We start from the raw sequence: 23,340 nt of genomic DNA on the forward strand, positions 1-23,340 counted from the left end.
ACCATAATTATAATTATGTATAACAGCAACTGGAGGGTTAGTGTAAAAGCTGGAATGCAGATATGGAACGGAACATGTAGCTGGCTGTAATCATCACATGACACCTGTTATTGGAAAGAGGATCAACAACTTACACACACTGTTGCACAGTGGTAGATATTGAGATAACAGTTTCATTGTTGAGAGTATAAATGTGGAATTTGCTGACTCCACAACCCAATGTGTGTGGAAATCAATGGCAAAAGGCTTGGTCAGTGAGTCTCTTCAACACGCACAAATCGTTTTAAGTTTCACCAAGGGCCAAAACTTTGCAGGCATGCAGATAGAAGAAAGGTATAGCTTTGGAGTGTCCTGTATAGCTATAGACTTCACACTCCACCTTACTTTGGGCACAACATAATTACTTCGCTAAGTCTATAGACACGTATAATTATGTGTATTTGTAATGTTCAATGTTGCTACTATAATTATACTCAGTCTAATTTTTTACTCCTATAGTAAGTCTTCTAAAATTCTGTAGCACAAGTATTTAAGACTAAGAACACCATCAGCAGCTCTCTTTTTAGTCATTCCATCTTTCGTTCTATTCCGCATTCCAGCTTTTACACTAACCGGCAACTGGACCAGCTAATCCACTACTCAATCCACTACTCTAGTAAATCTCACCTTCTGTTGAATGTCAACTCTAGCTTTGGCAGCAATCAACAATTCCACTGCCCTCACATGACCATTCTGAGCAGCTACCCACAATGCTGTGATCCCATCCTGTACAGAGTCAAGATAGTACAGATCCACTCATTACACAATATCACTCATACAATATCACACAATATCACATGACTATCTACACTAATGTCAGGGCAGAGGACACTTTTTTAATTGATGACGTTTGCTCAGCTGGCAGTTTATCGTGACCTTGCTACGACAAACTCTAGGCTTGTACAACACTTGTAACTGACAATTTAGCTAGCTCTGTACATTGCTCAAGGTCTCTATGGCTAGCTATAGTGTTTCTCCAGCTGAGGTCCTGGTTAGAACTCGTCCAGATGTATATGAAAGGTGCAGTGCTCTAAACATTTGTAGCAAGCATATCTCCTAACTGAATAGGGTTCACTGGGGTTCAGCAACGGAAACAGTTAGATCTAGGTCTAAACTATACTACCCTTGAGCCTTAGTCACAAAATAACAGAGTTATTGTGGGGAACACATTGCATTGAAAACCAATGTAAAAAAGATTGGATAGATCACGAGATGCGTGTTGTACCTCGGTACACCAACTACCAGCGCTCTCTACACAAACATGACTAGCTCTGGTGTCTAATGGACCAGGTCAACAGAACATGAGGAGGCTTTGTGGCTAGTGGCCTCTGAGATGTGTGTATAGTAGCCTCGATTCCAGGCCGCATTAAAATACTGCCTGGTACCTTCAGAATATGGGTAATCGTACTACAAACGTAAAACCTTAGTACCCGTAATTTAGTCCCTTTACTAAGAATATGTTTTGTAATATTTTATCTCCATACTGAGTTCTGTGAAGCTGTATCTATTGCTTAGAAGGCTTGAACACTAGTTTGGAGGCTCTCATCTACGTCTACGATGGTCCTATAGCCAGGTTGTCTTCGCAAGAAGCAGTCAAAAGGCACCATACACTTCCCATAGCCTGTACAGATCAAAGCTAAGATATCCTGACCATACAGCCGTCATAGAGGTGGATGAGAGCCTCTTCTGGCTTCAGACTAGTGTGAAAGCCTTCTGGAACAACGCAATAGAGAGCTAAGCTGATGTACATAGATAGCAAATAGATCGGGAAAAAAGAAAAGAGGGGACTCCCCAGATCCTGGAGAATAAACTATCAAAACTATCACATGCTCACTATCACCATGCAATAAGTACCAGGCCGTACTTTAATCGGCCTGGAATTGAGGCTATGTGTAGATAGCTACTTACACTCACCTTTTGAGGTACATCAACATTGGCCCCAGCATCGATTAGGAGCTCCATACACTTCTGGTGACCTTCAAAACTGGCTACCAAAAGAGGGGTCTCTCCCGACTGTACATAGGAGGAAAACAATGTAAACAGCATGTTGTGGGAAATGCAACAAACCAACCTTGATCTGAGTGTTGACTGTAGCCTTGGCTGCTAAGAGGACCCTCACTATCTCATCATGTCCATTCATACTGGCCCAGAAAAGAGCAGTCCAACCATTCTGTAGAGACAATATCATCAACCAACGGACATATTGGCACTGTAGACAGTATTCCCCTCACCTTGTCTGCCTGGTTGGGATCAGCCCCACACTCCAGTAGCTCCAGAACCACACCCACATCACCCGTCTCACAAGCATCCAGAAATGCCTGGGAGAAAATACACTCTCAGTAAACACACCCAAAAGATGGAATGACACAAATTGTATGTACATGTTATATACTGTTCAAGATTCTATAGCCACCCACACAGAAGTACCAGCATACAGTCGACACTAACACTATATAAGCTGACAATGCACATTTGATACCTCCACCCACTCACTCACGTACCATCCTGGGGTGCTGTAGACACAGCTTTCTGAGTGAGACAATCACTTCGTCAACTGATGGTCTCTGTTGAGGTCGGTCATGGAGGCAGCTAACAACAAGAGGATAAAGAGCGTGTTTCTCCCCAATTTTGTCACCATGGACAGCAGTGCTTCGACGCATGAGCTCCACCTTTCCATCATCCACGTACTTAATAGCATCGTGAGTTAAGTACGAGACTTTAGGGAAATCACCGATAACAGTGTGAATGATGAGATGACCGAATGAGACGATGTCCAGCTTGGTAGTGTAGGTGGGCTGTTCGTCATGACACTCGGGAGGCATGTATTTTGGATTTCCTGGGACGCTTGTCAGTATATGAGTCAATCTGTCCAGGTCAACATACCTGCAAATGAATATTAGGTTTTACATGTCTGCCTTTATTTTCCCACATGTATCGAACTCATTTAAAAAATCCTTTGTTGCAAAAAAATACGTACCTGGAGACACCCAGGTCTCCGATCTTGGCAGTGAGGTCCTCAGTGAGCAAGATGTTGGGAGCAGTGAGGTCACGATGGATGAGGGGAGGGGTCAGAGAGTGGAGATAGCGAAGGCCTTTGGATACATCATACAGGATATGGATTCTAGTGGCGATATTCGTGTCTCGATGGGTTTCAAGGAATTTAGCCAAGTCGGAATGAAGCCTCTCCATTATTAGACTGATGTCGTTCTTATCGCGGCCGTAATGGACTCCAACGAAACCGACTATGTTGGGGTGATGTAAAACACTCAGAATATGACATTCATTTCTGAACTTGGTCACAATCCTCTCCCTCTGTCCAAGGGATTGCTCTTGGAGCAATATGTGATGCAGCTTCTTAGCAATGCAGTCTCTTCCATTCACCGTCACTCTAAAGACACAGCCATAAGCCCCTGAGCCAGCTTTGTTCTCCTCTAGATTCAATCCTTCCACCTGGACCACCAGAGCATCAAGGTCACTTCTTGATTTTGTAGCCATTTGCACAGTTTACATATAAGGGGCATGACACGTGCTTACTGCGCATGCTCAGATGTCCAAGAATGGCAGTTAGACATCCTTCTCTTGTAATCGTCAAGATAAAGAAGCACAGTTCTCCGGTCCATCAAAGAAGCGAGGCTGTCACACAGAGTAAGGCTCGAGAAGCAGTGAAATAATCACCAGTCAGATGTTAAGATAAACTCCATCAAATTCCCAGCTCCACAGATCATCTATGAATAGTCTCTCGATACACTGGATTGCACTTGCCGTGTGCATAGCTCTCCTAGTGACTGCCATACCGTCTGTATACACGTTGGACAATGGAGACTCCTCGTTAGAAGCAGCTGAAGTTCTGCCGAGTGTCTTCCTTGCTATTCTGGCTAGAAATTCAGCTCACATGCTACCCAACTTTTTCGGTTATCTGGAGAACTTGGACTATCCTAAAGACAGGATTTCATTGTGGTAAGTTGCACCTGCCACTATGCATCATAATTAGAGGTTGTTACTCTATATCAGATGCATTGTATGTAATAGTTTGCAGAATTTCTATTTCTGTTTCTTGCACGCAAACAAAACCCTATTGTGTTCATACCAGCCCCACCCACCTATGAATATCATTAACTACACTGTAGGATCAGAACAGACCATAACGGTGACAACACCACGGCAATACTTGCTGAGTGGGCAGAAAACGTTAAGCTCGTGTACAAATCTGTGGACTTGAAGTCATCAGACGAGTGGCTGTATCCGAACCTTGACCCTTTCGAGGAGCATGACGAGAGGTTCGTCCATGTTGCCCAGCTGAGACAGGAAGGTCTGGAGGCGGCCAGGCGTTCAGGGGCAGACTACCTCTTTGTGAGTTATCAGTGTGGCCATCTCTAGCCTCGTTCCCGGCCCATCTATTGTAACGACCTAGCTAGGCTATCTCTAGACGTACCATTATGATACAGTGAAACCTGTCTATAGTGGTCACCCTGTAAGCAGGTCACCCTCTATAATACAGCCAGGTTAATGGGGCCCAAAGTCTCCATAGCATGTGTTTGGACCTGTGTTAGCAGGCCACCTCTTTATTACAACCACTGTTGGTCTGCCCAAGACAGTAGTAGATACAGTTTTAGTTATTGCAATTTTGGTATCCACAGTATCTAGCTCAGATTAACTATACAATTGTTGTTTATCCAGCGGCTAGACTGTGACAACTTTCTGGTGAACAACAGGACACTACGGATTCTGATGGATCAGCAAAGGTAAGTCAGTAGGTGTACAGTCCATAGGGAGGGATAACTTGTCTATATGTACGAGGCTTGCACTGAATACATTATTTGCTGACCTGTGCACTTTATTATGGTACATGTATGTACATGTAGAACAAGTTTGAATTGTCCCCTTCCCTCCACTGTAGATCTGCCTATGCACATTCTGAACATCGAGGTGTTTGGGTTCATGGTCAAACCAGAGGACTATGAGAGCCTGGACCACGAAAACCTTGGTAAGCCTCTCCCCCTTAAGGCTGCGGTGTCATCTGCTCTTTGTTAGTATAGCCAGTAGCCATCTCAGTGTGTGCTGATGTAGCTCCATTGTTGCTGTGAACAATGTGTGTGGGCGGGTATAATTAGTGCAGGTCATAATAGAGGGGCTCTTTTAATAGTGTTCCCACAACATCCTTGACTGTGTATCCATTAGTGTGTGTATTGTCTCCCCCCACACAGTGGACCACCCCCCTATACTGCATTAGTGTGTGTATTGTGTCCCCCCACACAGTGGACCACCCCCCTATACTGCATTAGTGTGCGTGTTGTCTCCCCCCACACAGTGGACCACCCCCCTATACTGCATTAGTGTGTGTGTTGTCTCCCCCCACACGGTGGACCATCCCCCTATACTGCATTAGTGTGTGTGTTATCTCCCCCCACACAGTGGACCACCCCCCTATACTGCATCAGTGTGTGTATTGCCTCCCCCCACACAGTGGACCACCCCCCTATACTGCATTAGTGTGTGTGTTGTCTCCCCCACACAGTAGACCACCCCCCTATACTGCATTAGTGTGAGTGTTGTCTCCCCCCACACAGTAGACCACCCCCCTATACTGCATCAGTGTGTGTATTGCCTCCCCCCACACAGTGGACCACCCCCCTATACTGCATTAGTGTGTGTGTTGTCTCCCCCACACAGTAGACCACCCCCCTATACTGCATTAGTGTGTGTATTGTCTCCCCCCACACAGTGGACCACCCCCCTATACTGCATCAGTGTGTGTATTGCCTCCCCCCACACAGTGGACCACCCCCCTATACTGCATTAGTGTGTGTGTTGTCTCCCCCACACAGTAGACCACCCCCCTATACTGCATTAGTGTGTGTGTTGTCTCCCCCCACACAGTGGACCACCCCCCTATACTGCATTAGTGTGAGTGTTGTCTCCCCCCACACAGTGGACCACCCCCTATACTGCATTAGTGTGAGTGTTGTCTCCCCCCACACAGTGGACCACCCCCCTATACTGCATTAGTGTGCGTCCCCCACACAGTGGACCACCCCCCTATACTGCATTAGTGTGTGTATTGTCTCCCCCCACACAGTGGACCACCCCCCCTATACTGCATTAGTGTGTGTGTTGTCTCCCCCCACACAGTGGACCACCCCCCTATACTGCATTAGTGTGTGTGTTGTCTCCCCCCACACAGTGGACCACCCCCCTATACTGCATTAGTGTGTGTGTTGTCTCCCCCCACACAGTGGACCACCCCCCTATACTGCATTAGTGTGTGTTGTCTCCCCCCACACAGTGGACCATCCCCCTATACTGCATTAGTGTGTGTATTGTCTCCCCCCACACAGTGGACCACCCCCCTATACTGCATTAGTGTGTGTGTTGTCTCCCCCCACACAGTGGACCACCCCCCTATACTGCATTAGTGTGTGTGTTGTCTCCCCCCACACAGTGGACCACCCCCCTATACTGCATTAGTGTGTGTGTTGTCTCCCCCCACACAGTGGACCACCCCCCTATACTGCATTAGTGTGTGTTGTCTCCCCCCACACAGTGGACCACCCCCTATACTGCATTAGTGTGAGTGTTGTCTCCCCCCACACAGTGGACCACCCCCCTATACTGCATTAGTGTGCGTGTTGCCTCCCCCCACACAGTGGACCACCCCCCTATACTGCATTAGTGTGAGTGTTGTCTCCCCCCACACGGTGGACCACCCCCCTATACTGCATTAGTGTGCGTGTTGTCTCCCCCCCACACAGTGGACCACCCCCCTATACTGCATTAGTGTGTGTTGTCTCCCCCCACACAGTGGACCACCCCCTATACTGCATTAGTGTGTGTTGTCTCCCCCCACACAGTGGACCACCCCCCTATACCGCATTAGTGTGTGTGTTGTCTCCCCCCACACAGTGGACCACCCCCTATACTGCATTAGTGTGTGTGTTGTCTCCCCCCACACAGTGGACCACCCCCCTATACTGCATTAGTGTGTGTGTTGTCTCCCCCCACACGGTGGACCACCCCCCCTATACTGCACTAGTGTGTGTATTGTCTGTTGTCTTCCCCCACACAGTGGACCACCCCCTATACTGCATTAGTGTGTGTGTTGTCTCCCCCCACACGGTGGACCACCCCCCTATACTGCATTAGTGTGCGTGTGTTGTCTCCCCCCACACAGTGGACCACCCCCCTATACTGCATTAGTGTGCGTGTTGTCTCCCCCCACACAGTGGACCACCCCCCCTATACTGCATTAGTGTGTGTGTTGTCTCCCCCCACACAGTGGACCACCCCCCTATACTGCATTAGTGTGTGTGTTGTCTCCCCCCACACAGTGGACCACCCCCCTATACTGCATTAGTGTGTGTGTTGTCTCCCCCCACACAGTGGACCACCCCCTATACTGTACAGTCAGTACATCTCCAGACCACCCCCTGTCAAGAACAACTTGGGGTTGGACGCGGTAAGCTGTCTCTACTATTACAGTTATGTTGTATGTGTACGGAAATCATAAAAGTTCACTGATAATTTCCAAACAATATTTTGGTAGGTGTTTATGATTGGGCTAGTACGGAGGCCAGAAAGAAGGAACCGGATGATTTTAAGCCTGGACGAGCTCAACTTCAACTACACCCTCTTTGAGTGCTGTCGATGGAAGGTGAGAGAAAATTAACACATCGTATGGAGTAAGGTTTTAGATAGTGGCTTATCACGTCCAACCCCAAATTGTCATTGAGAGAGGGTAGTCTTGAGATGTACTGCATGGTGTAGAGTATAGGTTCAGTGTGTGTGAGGGGAGACATAACTGGCTGTACAATACAGAGGGATGGGGGAGGAGACAATACACACTAATTGATACACAAGGATGTGGTGGGGAACTCATATTTAAAAGAACCTCTTTTGTTTATTTTATCCCTGGCCACACTACAGACAGTTGAATCAGAGCTACCTGGACAGTATGGGCGTCAAGTACCTACCTGGCTAGAAGGACCCTTGGAGAGAACGACCTATGACCTTTGGAGAGGTCGGCTGTTTCCTTAGTCACCACACGATATGGCAGCAGGTGAGTGGGCGTTAGTGGACACTTGTTGATGTGTACAGAAAGTATTGCTACCTGTTGCATTGTGGGCACTTGTAACTGTGTGAAACCTGTCTAATGTGGTCACCCTCTATAATAGTACAGCCAGGTTAATGTGCTCCTAAGTCTCCTGTGTGCAGACACAAACATTAGCTGTTTGAGCGAACTAGACACTTTCATGAATTGCTTTAACTGATAATGAGACAGTGGTTGAAAAATAATAAACTACTTGTCTTCAAAGGTGACAAAAAACACTGTTTTCTAATCGATCCAATCGTTGCTTTGTAGAATCCCCATAATGTTAAAGTCATTACAATAAAGTTGATTGCGTGTCCGTTATGTCAACGCACGAGATGAATGCTCTACTGAGCATCTTGTTATAATAGCCACTGTTGGTCTGTCCAAGGGTGACCAGTATAGACAAGTCTTACTGTACCTCTCTTGCCCCCCAGATGATGACGGAGGGTCTGGATCAAATCCTGATTCTGGAGGATGATGTCGTGTTTGATCCCTACTTCCGACATGACCTCACTAGAGTGCTGGAAGAGTCCAATCGGATCACACCAAACTGGGACCTCATGTAAGAGCTCTGGAGATATACAGTCTATTATTATACGCAATGTCCGTATCTCGTTAGTCCAATCTTTGCTTACAAGTAGTTCAGTGCAACACCATAAATAAGGCACACCTTATAATCAGCTGACAGTAGTCTAGAAGTAAGAAAATTGCTGTCTAATTTCCTTGAACTATAACCATGCTAGTTTGGATTGTCCGAACTTACAACAAATTAACGCTAGATTGTTGTATAATTATAGAGATGCATTTCATGATACAGGGGATGGTCTTCTTCACTGGGCCTGTGACCGTGGCAACCTGAACACGGTGAAACTACTTGTGAAGAGGGGAGCAGATGTTAATATTGAGGACACAGACAATCAGACACCTCTTCATTATGGTGAGAGATGGAGTATTCCTTTGCAGAGGGTGCTTGTGTGTTAATACATGTTGAAGCTACATGTAGCTGTCTGTTTGTAGATCTTTGTTTGAGTCCAATGCTCCCTCTACTGAATAAGTCAGTTTGGCTGTGTATCTATGGTAATTAACCTTGGAGATCTTTTTGTATTTGCATTAATGATGGTGATCGAGGAAACATAACCTATAGCTGTAGAAGTTGAGCTGGTTATTAGATTTATTTGCGGTAATAATTATTGTCTTTTTTTGAATTCCTTATAATTATATTCGTGATTGTATTTCCTCTACAGCTGTGTCATGTGATCATCATGCTGTCATCTCTTATCTACTACAAGTGGGATTCCTATCTCAAGATGTGATTGAGAATCAAGCACCTATATAATTATATAGCCTCGATTCCAGGCCGCACCTTTAGACAAACAATTCAATCTAGTTTCAGGTTATTAATTTTGCACATTTCTCATTATTGACCAATTAACTTTCAAGTTTTACATGATCAGAATGTAACTTGGTGAAATACATGAGAAACCGTATATAGAAAAAAAATTTATTATAAGACAAAAATTAATGATGTAGTGTATAAATTTGCAATCAACGTATCTATCAGAGGCTAGCTGCCATGGTAACAGTACAGTTAATAAGGTACAGAGTCAGTGTAGTAGTTCACACACTTGAGTGTGTCCATTCCCACTAGCCAGATCATAGGCAGTACTCCCAGCCTGTACAGTGGATATGTGAGCAGTTAGTGATGAAGGGAAATAAGGAATTTAAAAGTTAACACACAACCACTGGATTCACTGTTGCCATGGTTATAAGTAAAATAATGCTACAGATTATAGATGATTACAATCATACAGCGTGACTCACATTAGTCTTTTTGTTAACATCAGCTTTGGCCTCCAACAACAGTCCAACAACTCCACAGTGACCATTCCTACTGGCCTTGTGCAATGCCGTCCAACCATCCTGTACACATCTAAATAATTACTAACAGACAAGCAGTAAATCTCACCTCTTCTTGAATATCAATTTTGGCCTTCGCCGCAATCAATACTTCCACTGCCCTCACACGACAATTCTGAGCAGCTACATACAACGCAGTGGCTCCATCCTGTACAGAGTCAAGATAAGTGTGAGCAGGTGAACCATCACTCATCACAATATCACATGACTATAATTATATCTACACTAATGTCAGGGGATACACTAACTACCAGTGCTCTCTACACAAACATGACTAGCTCTGGTGTCTAATGGACCAGGTCAACAGAACACATGGGGAGGCTCTGTGGCTAGTGGCCTCTGAGATGTGTGTACAGCTACTTACACTCACCTCATTGGGTACATCAACATTGGCCCCAGCATCGATTAGGAGCTCCATACATTTTTGGTGACCATTGAAACTGGCTACCCAAAGAGGGGTCTGTCCCGACTGTACATAGGAGGAAAACAATGTAAACAGCATGTTGTGGGAAATGTGTTTGCACAATAAGTGTTAAGGTTACGGTACAGTGAAATCATGATTTTTGGCTTGTTTTTTTCTCTCCTTGGAGGACAAAAGAAGTCTACTGTTCAAGAATGAAATGATTATAAAGATGCATGAAAGAGACAACAAATCCGCTATTTTAATCAGCATTTTATGTGAGCAATATGTACTTGCAGCTCTCATTCAAGGCTTGTAGATAAACACCTTCCAGAGGGCGATACCAAGAGATACAGCTTGTAAAATTTCACACGGAAGAGCTAAAGCTATAGAACTAGACGGTAAGTACCTACAAACTCGCTCGATCTCTCTACAAACTGACAGCTATAGCTCCAACTCAATTTAATATTTCTCTTCGTGTCACCCTGCCCATTCATTCATATAAATAGATAGACGCTTCAGTTCAATATTTCCTGGTCTACCGAGGCTAAATTTTGCCGACTGAGAAAATTTCTAGCATCTGTGTACAGATCCAAATAATTACTAACAGACAAGCAGTAAATCTCACCTTTTTTTGAATGTCAACTCCAGCTTTTGCAGCAATCAACAATTCAACTGCCCTCACATGACCATTCTGAGCAGCTACAATCAACGCAGTGGTTCCATTCTGTACAGAGTCAAGATAGTGTGAGCAGGTGAACCATCACTCATCACAGACCCACTCATTATGCCTCAGTGCGCATGCGCAAGTAAAGTATACGGTAGCGTATTTGTGTGTCTGCATGTACACGTGTGTAGACTGATGCTCAAGGATATGGTAGTGTGTTTGTGTGTCTGTGTCTCTCTGTGTAGGCTGCTATAGCTGCTCAAGGATCAATGAAGTGCAAGAGTTTCTATAGGCTTCTAGTCATGTTTTCTTGGATTTTAATTCATGGATTTACAAAATAATGCTTCACTCTCGAGTTATGCCTAGTTTTGCTTACCATTGCAGCCTTTTCAGAAGAGGACGTAGCAAAACTTGTTCACCGAGTGTTGCTAATCTACTTAGTAGTTAGCCCTGCACTAGAGCGCTAGCTATTGGTAGCAAGAGTGAGAAGAGAGCTGCAAGGCTCTGCTGAATCAGTCATTAATTTTAGACTTGAACTTTTGGCATCGATCGTTTTTAACAACAATTATACCCACTCTCTTTGAGTTTGGATTCTGCCTGCATCATGCAAAATTAATTAATGCAAAAATGTTCATCATGATATAATGTGTGTATAAAAGCTATTAGTAGCTTTATGTTAAACAGCGGCATCAGCACCCGTGGTGCTTTCATTACAATATCACATGACTATCTACACTAATGTCAGGGGATACACCAACTACCAGTGCTCTCTACACAAACATGACTAGCTCTGGTGTCTAATGGACCAGGTCAACAGAACATGGGGAGGCTCTGTGGCTAGTGGCCTCTCACATGTGTGTACAGCTCACCTCTTTGGGTGCATCAACATTGGCCCCAGCATCGATTAGGAGCTCCATACATTTGTGGTGACCATTGAAACTGGCTGTCCAAAGAGGGGTCGCTCCCGACTGTACATAGGAGGAAAACAATGTAAACAGCATGTTGTGGGAAATGTGTTTGTACAACAAGTGTTAAGGTTACGTTATAAGTGATTGCTCATGAATATTCATGAGTTTTTGTTCTCTCCTTGCAGGACAAAAGAATTTGTATGAAGATCAATTCTATTGCTAATGAAATGATTATGAAGATGCATGAAAGAGACAAGATAAATCAAAACTGCTTTTTAGTCGGCATTTTATGTGAGCAATAAGTACTTGCAGCTCTCATTCAAGGCTTGTAGATAAACACCTTCCAGAGGGCGATACCAAGAGATACAGCTTGTAAAATTTCACACGGAAGAGCTAAAGCTATAAAACTAGACGGTAAGTACCTACAAACTCGCTCGATCTCTCTACAAACTGACAGCCGTCAGCTAGCCAGCTTCAACTCACTTCAATATTTCTCTTTGTGTTGCCCTGCCCATTTATTTGCTTCAGTTCAATATTTCCTGGCCTACCGAGGCTAACATTTGCTGACTGAGAAAATGTCTAGTGTACAGATCATAATAATTATAAACACAAGCAGTAAATCTCACCTTTTGTTGAATATCAACTCCAGCTTTTGCAGCAATCAACAATTCCACTGCCCTCACATGACCATTCTGAGCAGCTACCCACAACGCAGTGGCTCCATCCTGTACAGAGTCAAGATAGTGTGAGCAGGAGAACCATCACTCATCGCAGACCCACTCATTATGCCTCAGTGCGCATGCGCAAGCGAGGTATACGGTAGTGTGTTTGTGTGTCTGTACACGTGTGTAGACTGATGCTCAAGGATCAATGAAGTGCAATCTCGTGGATGTACAAAATAATGCTTCGTTCTCGAGTTATGCCTAGTTTTGCTTACCATTGCAGCCTTTTCAGAAGAGTGCGTAGTAAAACTTGTTCACCGAGTGTTGCTAATCTACTTAGTAGTTAGCCCTGCACTAGAACGCTAGCTATTGGTAGCTGCAAGAGTGAGAAGAGAGCTACAAGGCTCTGCTGAAGCAGCCATTAATTTTAGACTTGAACTTTGGCATCGATCGTTTTTAACAACAATTATACCCACTCTCTTTGAGTTTGGATTCTGCCTGCATCATGCAAAATTAGTTAATGCAAAAATGTTCCTCATGATATAATGTGTGTGTATAAGCAGCTTTAGCACCTCCACCGAGGCATCAGCACCCGTGGTGCTTTCATTATACAATATCACATGACTATCTACACTAATGTCAGGGGATACACCAACTACCAGTGCTCTCTACACAAACATGACTAGCTCTGGTGTCTAATGGACCAGGTCAACAGAACATGGGGACGCTCTGTGGCTAGTGGCCTCTCACATGTGTGTACAGCTACTTACACTCACCTCTTTGGGTACATTAATATTGGCCCCAACATCGATTAGGAGCTCCATACATTTGTGGTGACCATTGAAACTGGCTGTCCAAAGAGGGGTCGCTCCCGACTGTACATAGGAGGAAAACAATGTAAACAGCATCTTGTGGGAAATGTGTTTGTACAGCAAAACCAACCTTGATCTGAGTGTTGACTGTAGCCTTGGCTGCTAAGAGGACCCTCACGATCTCATCATGTCCATTGTTACTAGCCCAATAAAGAGCAGTTGCACCACTCTGAGGAACAGAGATCAACCAACGGACATATTGCAGTATTCCCGTGGCCTCGTCTGCCTGGTTGGGATCAGCCCCACACTCCAGTAGCTCCAGAACCACACCCACATTATCCGTCTTACAAGCATCCAAAAATTCCTGAGAGATAATGCATTATCAGTAAACACCCCCAAAAGCAAATGTACAGTTGGAATGACTATAATTATGTACACACACACACAGAAGTACCAGCATACTGTCGACATTAACACTAAATAAGCTGACAATGCACATTTGATACCTCCACCCACTCACTCACGTACCATCCTGGGGTGCTGTAGACACAGCTTTCTGAGTGAGACAATCACTTCGTCAACTGATGGTCTCTGTTGAGGTTGGTCATGGAGGCAGCTAACAACAAGAGGATAAAGAGCGTGTTTCTCCCCCATTTTGTCACCATGGACAGCAGTGCTTCGACGCATGAGCTCCATCTTCCCATCATCCACGTGCTTGACAACCTCAGGAGTAAAGTAAGAGACTTTAGGGAAATCACCGATAACAGTGTGAATGATGAGATGACCGAATGAGAAGATGTCCAGCTTGGTAGTGTAGGAGGGCGGCTCCACATGACACTCGGGAGGCATGTAGGTTGGATTTCCCGGGACGTTTGTCAGAACGTGAGTCAATCTGTCCAGGTCCACATACCTGCAAATGAATATTAGGTTTTACATGTCTGCCTTTATTTTCCCACATGTATCGAACTCATTTAAAAAATCCTTTGTTGCAAAAAAATACGTACCTGGAGACACCCAGGTCTCCGATCTTGGCAGTGAGGTCCTCAGTGAGCAGGATGTTGGGAGCAGTGAGGTCACGATGGATGAGGGGAGGGGTCAGAGAGTGGAGATATTGAAGGCCCTTGGATACATTGTACAGGATATGGATTCTAGTGGCGATATTCGTGTCTCGATGGGTTTCAACAAAATCAGCCAAGTCGGAATGAAGCCTCTCCATTATTAGACTGATGTCGTTCTTATCGCGGCCGTAATGGACTCCAACGAAACCGACTATGTTGGGGTGATCCAGACCGCTCAGAATATGACACTCGTTGCTGAAATTTGTTAATATCCTCTCCTTCTGTCCAAGGGATTGCTCTTGGAGCAATATGTGGTGTAGTTTCTTAGCAATGCAGTCTCTTCCATTCACCGTCACTCTAAAAACACAGCCATAAGCCCCTGAGCCAGCTTTGTTCTCCTCTAGATCCAATCCTTCCACCTGGACCACCAGAGCATCAAGGTCGCTTCTTGCAGCCATTTTGATCATGATCTATGACACAACATGTCTGCACTGGATATCCCCTTAATGATCTTTACCAAATCAAACAGGACTCAGCAGACTTGTTGACAACATAAAGTTTCTACAGTTTTCGCAGTTGCAGTTAAAATATACTTTACACTCATGAAAATTAAACCATAAAGAGAATACATGCACGCACGCACGCACGCACGCATGCACACAAGTCAATTGCACAATACACACAACTATACAGAAGTTTCTTTATGAGTTCTTCTATGTTCTGTGAGGGTGTGTGGGTGTGGGTGTTGAGTGTGGGGATGTGAGGCGTGAAAGGTTCGTCGTATTGTCTCGGGATCTTTCCCTTTGATGACCCCAGCCACAGTCTGACAGAGGAGGTCCAGTAGAGCCTTGATGTCCAGGTAGTTGGCAGCCTGCAGGACAACCCATACATTATTGCTTAGCCTCAGTAGGTTATGCAGAATGTCCACAAATGCAGTAAAAGTTATAGCTGGGCTTGTTAAATAAGGCTGGGCTAGGCCTTGGATTTGTAAGATTGATGAAGATATGTGCAGACAGTATGTTACTGGACACACAAAATAGAGACCATGTGTTATATTTTAATAGACGGTCACTCTGTGTAATTATTTGCAGACAAAGACTATGTGCTGCTACTGGACACCACATAAACCCGATACTACCGTAGTTGATGTAATTACAGCGCCAGTCTAATTAAACGAAATTCGAAATTGTTGGCCATATAAATTCCTTTGTTTTATGTATTATAGTCTAATTATTTTTTGCTGGCGCTGTAATTAACATCAACTACGGTATTACTTTGTATTTACCACAAGTAGTTGATAAATCTCATCTTTGTTCTTTTGTACGAACTCTTGCTCCCAGGTTGTGAGGGGCGTGGTGAGTGAGAGGCCCTCCCCTCGCTGGGGGACGTGTGACTGGAGACGAGGCTGGAGAGGGGGTGGGGTAGAAGTGGGTGTGGTTACTGAAGTCGGCGTGGCTGCTGAGGAAGATGTATCCTTGCTCAGATGATGATCGACCCATATCAGAATCTGCACAAGTATATATGGCTTATGTGCACTTGCTATTAAACCAACTCTACCTTTTTGAGCAGGCGTGATGTCACATTGGGCAGTGGGATCACATCATCAGGTTCATGGCCTAGATCTATTAAACCAAAGTGTGGTTACAGATACTACATATCTCACAGGTCAATCTTACCGTCTAGCATGGTGGCTAACATTCTGGAGGTCCTGGCTGCCGTAATGCTCACCACAAACACCTCTCCATCGCTACTTGCCAGTCGTACACAGCCTGGACAGGTCATCTTGTCTCTAGCTAGCTCTCAGCTCTAGCTTAGATACATTTTCTGCTGATATGACAAGTGGGTGTGGCTAAAACACGACCTTTGTCCTTTCATCACCAATATGTTTGGACTTTGACCTCTGTTTTACCACTCACATGCATTAGTAAGCAAACTTCTTTTTTAACGCGTCTTTTTAAAGAGATGACTGAGCCAGCTAACAAGCGCGCCTGTGAGGAGCCCACCTCCAAGATGATAGAGTACCCTGGTGAAGATCCAGCAGTGAGACGGTTTAGAGAGTTCCTGAGTGTGTGGACAGTGTCTCTGACCTCACTGGAGTCTCCTGGACCACAGCCAGACTATGGTGGGTGACTGACTGTGTGTGTATACTGATGCACGCTCATAGTGTCATGCATGCAGATGGTGCTGTCAGGTTCCTAGAGAGAGAGGCCAAAGATATCGGCCTCCCGTTCAAGTGTTTTGAGGTACGTATGAGTATAAAAAAGCATGTTACTTCTGAAAGAATGGGCCTGACATTTGGAGTTTACTTCGAGAGGCAATATAATTGTTTCTCGTGCAGTTGGCTCCCAATCGTCCTGTGGTGATCATTTCTTGGGAAGGTAGTGAGCCAAGTCTTCCATCGATCATGCTTAACTGTCACACGGATGTGGTCCCCGTGTACCAGGACAAGTGGGAGTGCGATGCGTTCGCTGGATACAAGAGAGAGAACGGTGATATTGTCGCTAGAGGATCACAGGTAAGGGGGTGTGGTTTGAGCCACCTCTACGCTACTAAAGTGTGACTGTCAGTTGATTCTATGTAGGACATGAAATGTGTTGGTTGCTGGTATTTAGAGGCTGTCAGAAACTTACGAGCTGCTGGAAAATCCTTTAAGAGAAGCATTCACATGACCTTTGTACCTGGTAAGTGATACATTCAGAACAGTGTACAAAGCCTACTGTGTACACTGTAGCTAGTGGTTGACTTAGGCTATTAAGAAAGGTTGAACCTCCCCCCCCTCATTGCCCAGTGTGTGTCTCTTCAATTACTGATGTCACTTTCTCTCATCGTCTAATTTGTTTTTGTACAGTTGCAGCTTTAATACTTGTACAACTATAATTATACAGAGGTACTGTGGGTGACTGTAGTGTGGTTGACTTATGTGTTCTCTAGTGAGGTTTGCATTTCAGTGAATAACAGATTATTTTATACAGATGAGGAGGTGGGCAGTGTCCATGGCATGAAAGCGCTGGTTAAGAGGGAAGACTTTAAGCAGCTTAACGTTGGATTTTGCTTGGACGAGGGATTGGCCAGTCCTAGTGATGTATTCACTGTATTCTATGCTGAGCGATCAGGATGGTGTACGTTGTGTGTGTGGTGTGTGTGTGTGGGTGTATGTGGGGGTGGTGTGTGTAATATGTGTGTACTGTTCATCTTTGGTGTGTATACCGTATAGCGCGAAATTTTCGAGGCACTTATATTTCGTGGATTAGCCTCTAAAAGCTATTTCGTTGCACAATGTTCGCGGAATGACTGCTTACCGGAAGCCACGCCTTTAAATCTTGCACGTTATAGCAGGTAAAGAACGATTTTCGTGGACTTAATTTTCGTGTAGGATTGCTAACCCACGAAATCCACGAAAATTAAGCCCCTCGAAAATTTCGCGCTATACGGTATATAGGGTTCACCATCCATTGCCCTGGCAACCCTGGCCATGGCTCTCGATTCATTGAGAACACAGCTGTTGAGAAAGTGGTAGGTACATGCACTCACACACAATGGCTGTTAGTGTGAGACTACTGTGTGTGCTTGCAGAGGAAGATTCTAAATAAAGCACTCGACTACAGAGATGCACAAGAAGGAAAGTAAGTTACTAATACCGTGTGACGTTTTATAGGTGTTTAATTTCGCTGTTTTTTTGGGGGTTCTCCACGAAAATTAGGTCTACGAAATACTTAGCTAACAGAAGACACAACGTCATTTAACTAAATAGCATTCAACGGATGCTTCTAGAAGCCATTCGACGAAATTTAAGTACCTTGAAAATATTGCGCTGTACAGTAGCAGGAGTTCATGAACTCTTGACGGTAGTTACAGTGAATAGCTGTTACCCTCCTCCCCTCTAGACTCAAGGCTGATCCGGCTATGAAGCTGGGCGATGTGACTAGCCTGAACGTGACCATGTTGGGAGGTGGTATACAATGGAACGTGGTACCAGACGCCATGTCACTAGGTCTGGACATACGAGTCACACTCTCTGACAGTCACCAGGTGTGGGAATACTTTGTGCTTCTGGTGAAATACACATTCTAAAAGCAGAAATGCTACACTACATGTAACTGATCTAGTGTGGAGACTAGTCCAAAAGGCCTATGGTGTAATATAGTGGTTGACTTTACTTTCTCATTTCAAGTGAGGTGAAAAGTGTTGTGATGTTGTAAAAGTACCGAGTATTATAGTATGTTTCTCCGTATATAGGAGGTCATGGAGATGGTTGAAGGCTGGGTGAGAGAAGCTGGGGAAGATTGCACCATCGACTTCTTTACCAAGAATGTCAAGTCCCCCGTGGTGTGCACTGATGATACTGACCCGTGGTGGAGCGCCTTCTCTGGGGCATGCCACAAACAGTGAGGGCATATCGTATAGCGAGTGTATTTCGAGGGTTTTAATGTTCGCAGTTTTCGCTGATTAGTCAAGTACTACGAACAAAACTTTAATATCGTACATGCTGCTGCAAAAAAGGCTCTATTCCGTGAACATTTAATCTCTAAACTCTCAAAATATACCCACTATACAGTAACTCTCTGGTTAAATGTTGCTATACTTTTACAGTGATATGAAGTTGGAGAAAGAGATATTTCCAGCAGCTACTGACAGTCGAGTGATACGACCGGTGAGTGACATCATAATGAGTCATAATGACACTGTATACCCCCCACAGCTTGGTATTCCAGCACTGGGGTTCTCTGCCATTAACCACACCCCCATCCTCCTGCACGATCATAACGAGTTTCTTAACGAGAGGGTCTTCCTCAGAGGGATCAGTATCTACGAGGACCTCATCTCCAACCTTGCCTCAGTGGATGAACAATAACTTCATGTGTCCCTATAATTGCATTGTTTGTATAATTATATTTTGTATTATACATTATTGTCGTAACTTGTCGATTTATGGTTCATGGTTCATGGTTCATGGTTCATGGTTCATGGTTCATGGCTGCTTGACACAGAATACACGTAACGTATACAATTACAATTATTTACTTTCAACAATAGATCATATAAATCATGAAAATTAAGTTCAGAGTTCCAGTTATTTGATGCCGACTTCCCTGAGTGTGGGGGCGGTGAACACACCCTCCCGGCCCACCACCTTGAAGGGTGTCGTCTTGTAACAAGCCACACCCATATCATTAACATTTAAGTCAGGCTGTACATTCTCGAAGATTTTCTTCTTTGGATTCAAAACAGCGTCAGGAGCACCTGCATAAGAGAAAGTGTCATATTTATAATTATAGTGATGGGTCCAGAATTTCCAAAGTGGTGGTTTTAATCATCAATCTTAATTATAACACAAATTTGCCTCTTTTATACGGTACACTAGGACTAACAGTGTGGGCACAATGACATCATCACTGCATAAAAATATTATTAGCAATATATAATTATACAATTATTAGCTACTTAAACGGAATAACATGCACACACATACACACCTTGGTAGCCGTCACAGACGACCCTATCGCCAGGGATACAGCCAGGAGGTGGTTCAAGGATCTCCACCTTCTCAGGAGTACTGGCACACATGATCATCGCCGCAGACACTACATCACGCATCCTGTGGGGGTGGAGGGGGTGGGGTTAGTGGGGGGGGGGGCATTGACAGTTTCTTACTTGGCAGGCTTGAGGTTGCACATGAACATGGCCACTCTGTCCTGTAATGGGCAGGGTGGTATATAAGCATGCACACACAGATGATTACACGCGCGCACACACACACACACACGCACGCACACACACACACACACACACACACACACACACACACACACGCACACACATACACACACACATGCACGCACACACATGCACGCACACACACACACACACACACACACACACGCACGCACACACACATGCATGTACGCACACACATACACACACACACACACACACAAAGAGATGATTACACGTGCCTGCATTTGCTCCAGAGGTACATGCTTAGTGAGGCCACTGCAAACAATGCGAACTTCGTCCTCTCCAACATCCACTGCAGTATGTAACAATGTCTGTGCAACTCATAACAATTGTTATTTGGGCCCTCAAAGATAGCTACCACAAAACAATGGACTTTTGGGAAAAAGCACAGCATCATCTTTCAACAGCCATAACTTTATTAATGACAACGATTGTATGATCTTCTGAAAGCGAGATCTATCCAAATATGGTGTCATTAAGGCTCTACCTAGGGTAGCTACCAAAAAACAGGACAATTCGGCAAGGCTATTACAGCCCATAGTAACAACACAGCACCTTCCTCCACGTATAGTGCGTCTGCATTGGGATGCTTGTAGGCTTTGACAATCCTGCCAATCCTGAGGTCCAGTCTGGACACATCGACAGGGGATGCAGATGTTGTAGGAGGTGGGGGTTTCTTCTTTTCCTTAGGCTTCTTGTTTGTCTTTGGTGCCTCCACTGGTTCTGCTGCCGGTTTGTTGGCAGGTGTGGCCTCCAGGACAGGCGGTGGTTTGGCACCTTGCTTTGGCACAGGGATCTGCGGAACTATAGAAGTGCCATCAAGATACTATAAATGTGGCAATGATTTAATATCGTACCTCCGTTCCTAATCTCCATGGTGACCAGCTCCTGCTTTAGCTGTGTCACCTGAGCTCGTAATGAACTATTCTCCTCATCCAAACCTTTGGCCTCGGCCTGCGTATATCACATGACCAGTGAAATAATTATACTTATAAAATATATAATACATCACTGACTTACGGAGAATGCTCCAGTCGATGACTCTGTAGGAAAGAAAACATTGAATAAAAACATCGAATAAATATATATTATTAGTTATTCACCTAAAATTATATAATTATTTGTTGACTTTTAATATAATTTTGATATCGTTGTTTACATATATACACACACCGTTTCCTTTGTCCTTCAGTAGTTGTATGTAGGCCTTGAGCTGCTGCAGAGCCATCTCAGCCTCCCGGGCCCGAGTCTCAAGCTTTGCTATCCGTCTCCTATCGTCAGCCATTGAAACAGCACATGGAACAGTACACTTGAATCTAGCTTTCAGACTTGTCCACCCTTTACCCAACAACGTGGCAGAGATGACAGTGCTTGGTCGCCAGCTCCGAGTACCTAGCTGGTTAAAGAAAGCCAAGCGTCTGGATGTAGTGGAGGCTATGAGACCAGGAACTGGAAGGCTAAGGATCGCCATTGACTGCGGCCTAGACACCCAGCTAGAGAGGAAAAGACAGATGTCTGATAAGGTATACGCCCACCCTTCAGCCACACCAATTATATTATGCAGAATGACAAATCTTAATCAGAGCTGCAAGGGGGGGGGCGAGGGGGGTAATTCGCCCCCCCCCCTAGGATCTGGCAAATTTATTTGTACTGCTATAATTCTGATGACTTCGCCCCCCTACATATTTAATTTGCCCAAATCGCCCCCTGATCCAAAATCCTGGATGCAGCCCTGCAAATGCATATTAAATTAATATGTGTGGCCTAGTGGTTAGGGTGGTGGCTTAGTAGATTAGATGATAGATAAGGCATGAGTTCGATTCCCTCTTGGGGGACTTTTCTTCATTTCTTTACAAATCAATAAGTAATTTCCCTAAGTTTTGATACACGGCTTACTCTGTTCAAGTACATAATCAAGTTGGGGCGTCGCCCGGTTTCTGTGAAACGAAGTTTCACGGAAACCGGGCGACGACCCAACTTGCCTTTTTTAGGTAGATTTGTAGAATTGGTCGAACTATGCTAAATCTTTCAGTTTGAAACCCTAATAAAAGTTCTCTCTTAGGCTAGTATTATTGAATTATTTCTCCCTGTAGGAGTTGTGCTCGCTGTCGATGCAATTGTTGCTGAGTCATAGTTCCAACCACAAGTTCCCCCGCCCATGTCACCTGCACCTGGTCGGTCTGACAGAGGGTGGCAGGATTGAGACCGCCTTCACTCAGCACATCACTAACTACAACTCCATGCTCGTGAGTTGTGTGACCAGTGTGTGCGTGGGTGGGTGTGTGTTGTGATTTGTGAAGACAACGTTAGTTAATTTGATGTACCATTTGCCTGAAATTGTTACTGTTCAATTCACATAATTATGATTATGGCAATTCACTTGTGTTCTGTAGGTAACTAGGACAACTCAACCCCCGAACATGTATTTTCATAGCAACGATATTGTGTATCTATCCCCTGACTCAACAGAAGGTGTGTGTGTGTCTTGTAATGTGTGATGTCATAATTATGTGATGTCATATTATGATCCCTGGCAGAGTTGGAGACTGTCACTGCTGACAGTGTATACATAGTTGGAGGTGTGGTCGATCGAACAGTCGACAAGGTGACCAATAATAGTGTAGCTTGTATGTGTAGGAAACCTGTATGTGCAGTAGTACCTTCAGCACTGCACACATAAATGTTTGTTCATAATTATATATTTTAGCCTCGATTCCAGGCCGCAAGAAGGGGGAAAGACTCTTTCCAAGGGCCTGGGATTGAGGCTAAGTTAATCCCCTTCATCATGTGTTTCATACTGCTGCAAAACCACATTGAATTGAATTGAAATTGACATTAAATAATTAATTTATGGTTTCCTTTACTGTAGTACCTTACTGAGAAGTATGCAGACCGGGTTCTCATGACAACAGCACGGCTACCAGTACATCAGCACATGAAGCTACTCCACCACGTCAATCTACCTCTCAATATAGGTATTGTATATATATAGCGGGTAATTTTCGTTAGGGAAATGTCGTTATAAGTTCCTTAAATATTCGTACAGCTCAGGATA

General features: G+C 44.6%; 6 protein-coding genes across 6 annotated transcripts in view; 3 read left to right on the forward strand and 3 right to left on the reverse strand.

Annotated features, from left to right (window-relative positions):
- Positions 1-9,617, forward strand: part of LOC135342713 (procollagen galactosyltransferase 1-like) — a 108,125-nt gene extending 98,508 nt beyond the window's left edge. The window contains exons 9-12 of the mRNA XM_064539548.1: positions 7,960-8,092; positions 8,560-8,687; positions 8,943-9,062; positions 9,370-9,617. Of these exons, the coding sequence (XP_064395618.1) occupies positions 7,960-8,014 (55 nt within the window). The 3' untranslated portion in view covers positions 8,015-8,092; positions 8,560-8,687; positions 8,943-9,062; positions 9,370-9,617. The remainder of the gene's footprint in view (positions 1-7,959; positions 8,093-8,559; positions 8,688-8,942; positions 9,063-9,369) is intronic.
- Positions 1-15,032, reverse strand: part of LOC135342577 (serine/threonine-protein phosphatase 6 regulatory ankyrin repeat subunit B-like) — a 171,395-nt gene extending 156,363 nt beyond the window's left edge. Inside the window, exons 1-9 of the mRNA XM_064539325.1 lie at positions 14,496-15,032; positions 14,020-14,401; positions 13,622-13,855; positions 13,456-13,554; positions 12,644-12,742; positions 12,501-12,596; positions 11,979-12,077; positions 11,071-11,169; positions 10,413-10,511 (exon numbers count right to left, since the gene is read on the reverse strand). Coding sequence (XP_064395395.1) covers positions 10,413-10,511; positions 11,071-11,169; positions 11,979-12,077; positions 12,501-12,596; positions 12,644-12,742; positions 13,456-13,554; positions 13,622-13,855; positions 14,020-14,401; positions 14,496-15,016 — 1,728 coding nt within the window. The 5' untranslated portion in view covers positions 15,017-15,032. The remainder of the gene's footprint in view (positions 1-10,412; positions 10,512-11,070; positions 11,170-11,978; positions 12,078-12,500; positions 12,597-12,643; positions 12,743-13,455; positions 13,555-13,621; positions 13,856-14,019; positions 14,402-14,495) is intronic.
- Positions 7,796-23,340, forward strand: part of LOC135342709 (uncharacterized) — a 33,831-nt gene continuing 18,286 nt past the window's right edge. The window contains exon 1 of the mRNA XM_064539532.1: positions 7,796-7,807. The gene's annotated coding sequence lies outside the window, so the exon portion shown is untranslated. The remainder of the gene's footprint in view (positions 7,808-23,340) is intronic.
- LOC135342782 (S-phase kinase-associated protein 1-like) lies at positions 15,103-16,386 on the reverse strand. Its single transcript, XM_064539642.1, has 4 exons — positions 16,226-16,386; positions 16,107-16,171; positions 15,835-16,056; positions 15,103-15,420 (listed from the first exon to the last, which is right to left on the reverse strand). The coding sequence occupies exons 1-4, from the start codon at positions 16,329-16,331 to the stop codon at positions 15,235-15,237; spliced, it is 579 nt and encodes a 192-aa protein (XP_064395712.1). The 5' UTR covers positions 16,332-16,386; the 3' UTR covers positions 15,103-15,234.
- On the forward strand, positions 16,430-19,489 carry LOC135342698 (aminoacylase-1-like). Its single transcript, XM_064539509.1, has 11 exons — positions 16,430-16,671; positions 16,728-16,792; positions 16,888-17,064; positions 17,131-17,230; positions 17,522-17,668; positions 17,989-18,062; positions 18,123-18,172; positions 18,434-18,578; positions 18,786-18,934; positions 19,140-19,200; positions 19,249-19,489. The coding sequence occupies exons 1-11, from the start codon at positions 16,512-16,514 to the stop codon at positions 19,399-19,401; spliced, it is 1,281 nt and encodes a 426-aa protein (XP_064395579.1). The 5' UTR covers positions 16,430-16,511; the 3' UTR covers positions 19,402-19,489.
- On the reverse strand, positions 19,497-21,798 carry LOC135342724 (aminoacyl tRNA synthase complex-interacting multifunctional protein 1-like). The gene is made up of 8 exons (XM_064539556.1): positions 21,459-21,798; positions 21,306-21,328; positions 21,143-21,239; positions 20,841-21,089; positions 20,504-20,577; positions 20,202-20,242; positions 20,024-20,145; positions 19,497-19,790 (listed from the first exon to the last, which is right to left on the reverse strand). Exons 1-8 carry the CDS (start codon positions 21,754-21,756, stop codon positions 19,621-19,623), a joined length of 1,074 nt encoding a protein of 357 aa, XP_064395626.1. The 5' UTR covers positions 21,757-21,798; the 3' UTR covers positions 19,497-19,620.

Source organism: Halichondria panicea, chromosome 10, assembly GCF_963675165.1.
Source record: "Halichondria panicea chromosome 10, odHalPani1.1, whole genome shotgun sequence".
Lineage (NCBI taxonomy): Eukaryota > Metazoa > Porifera > Demospongiae > Suberitida > Halichondriidae > Halichondria > Halichondria panicea.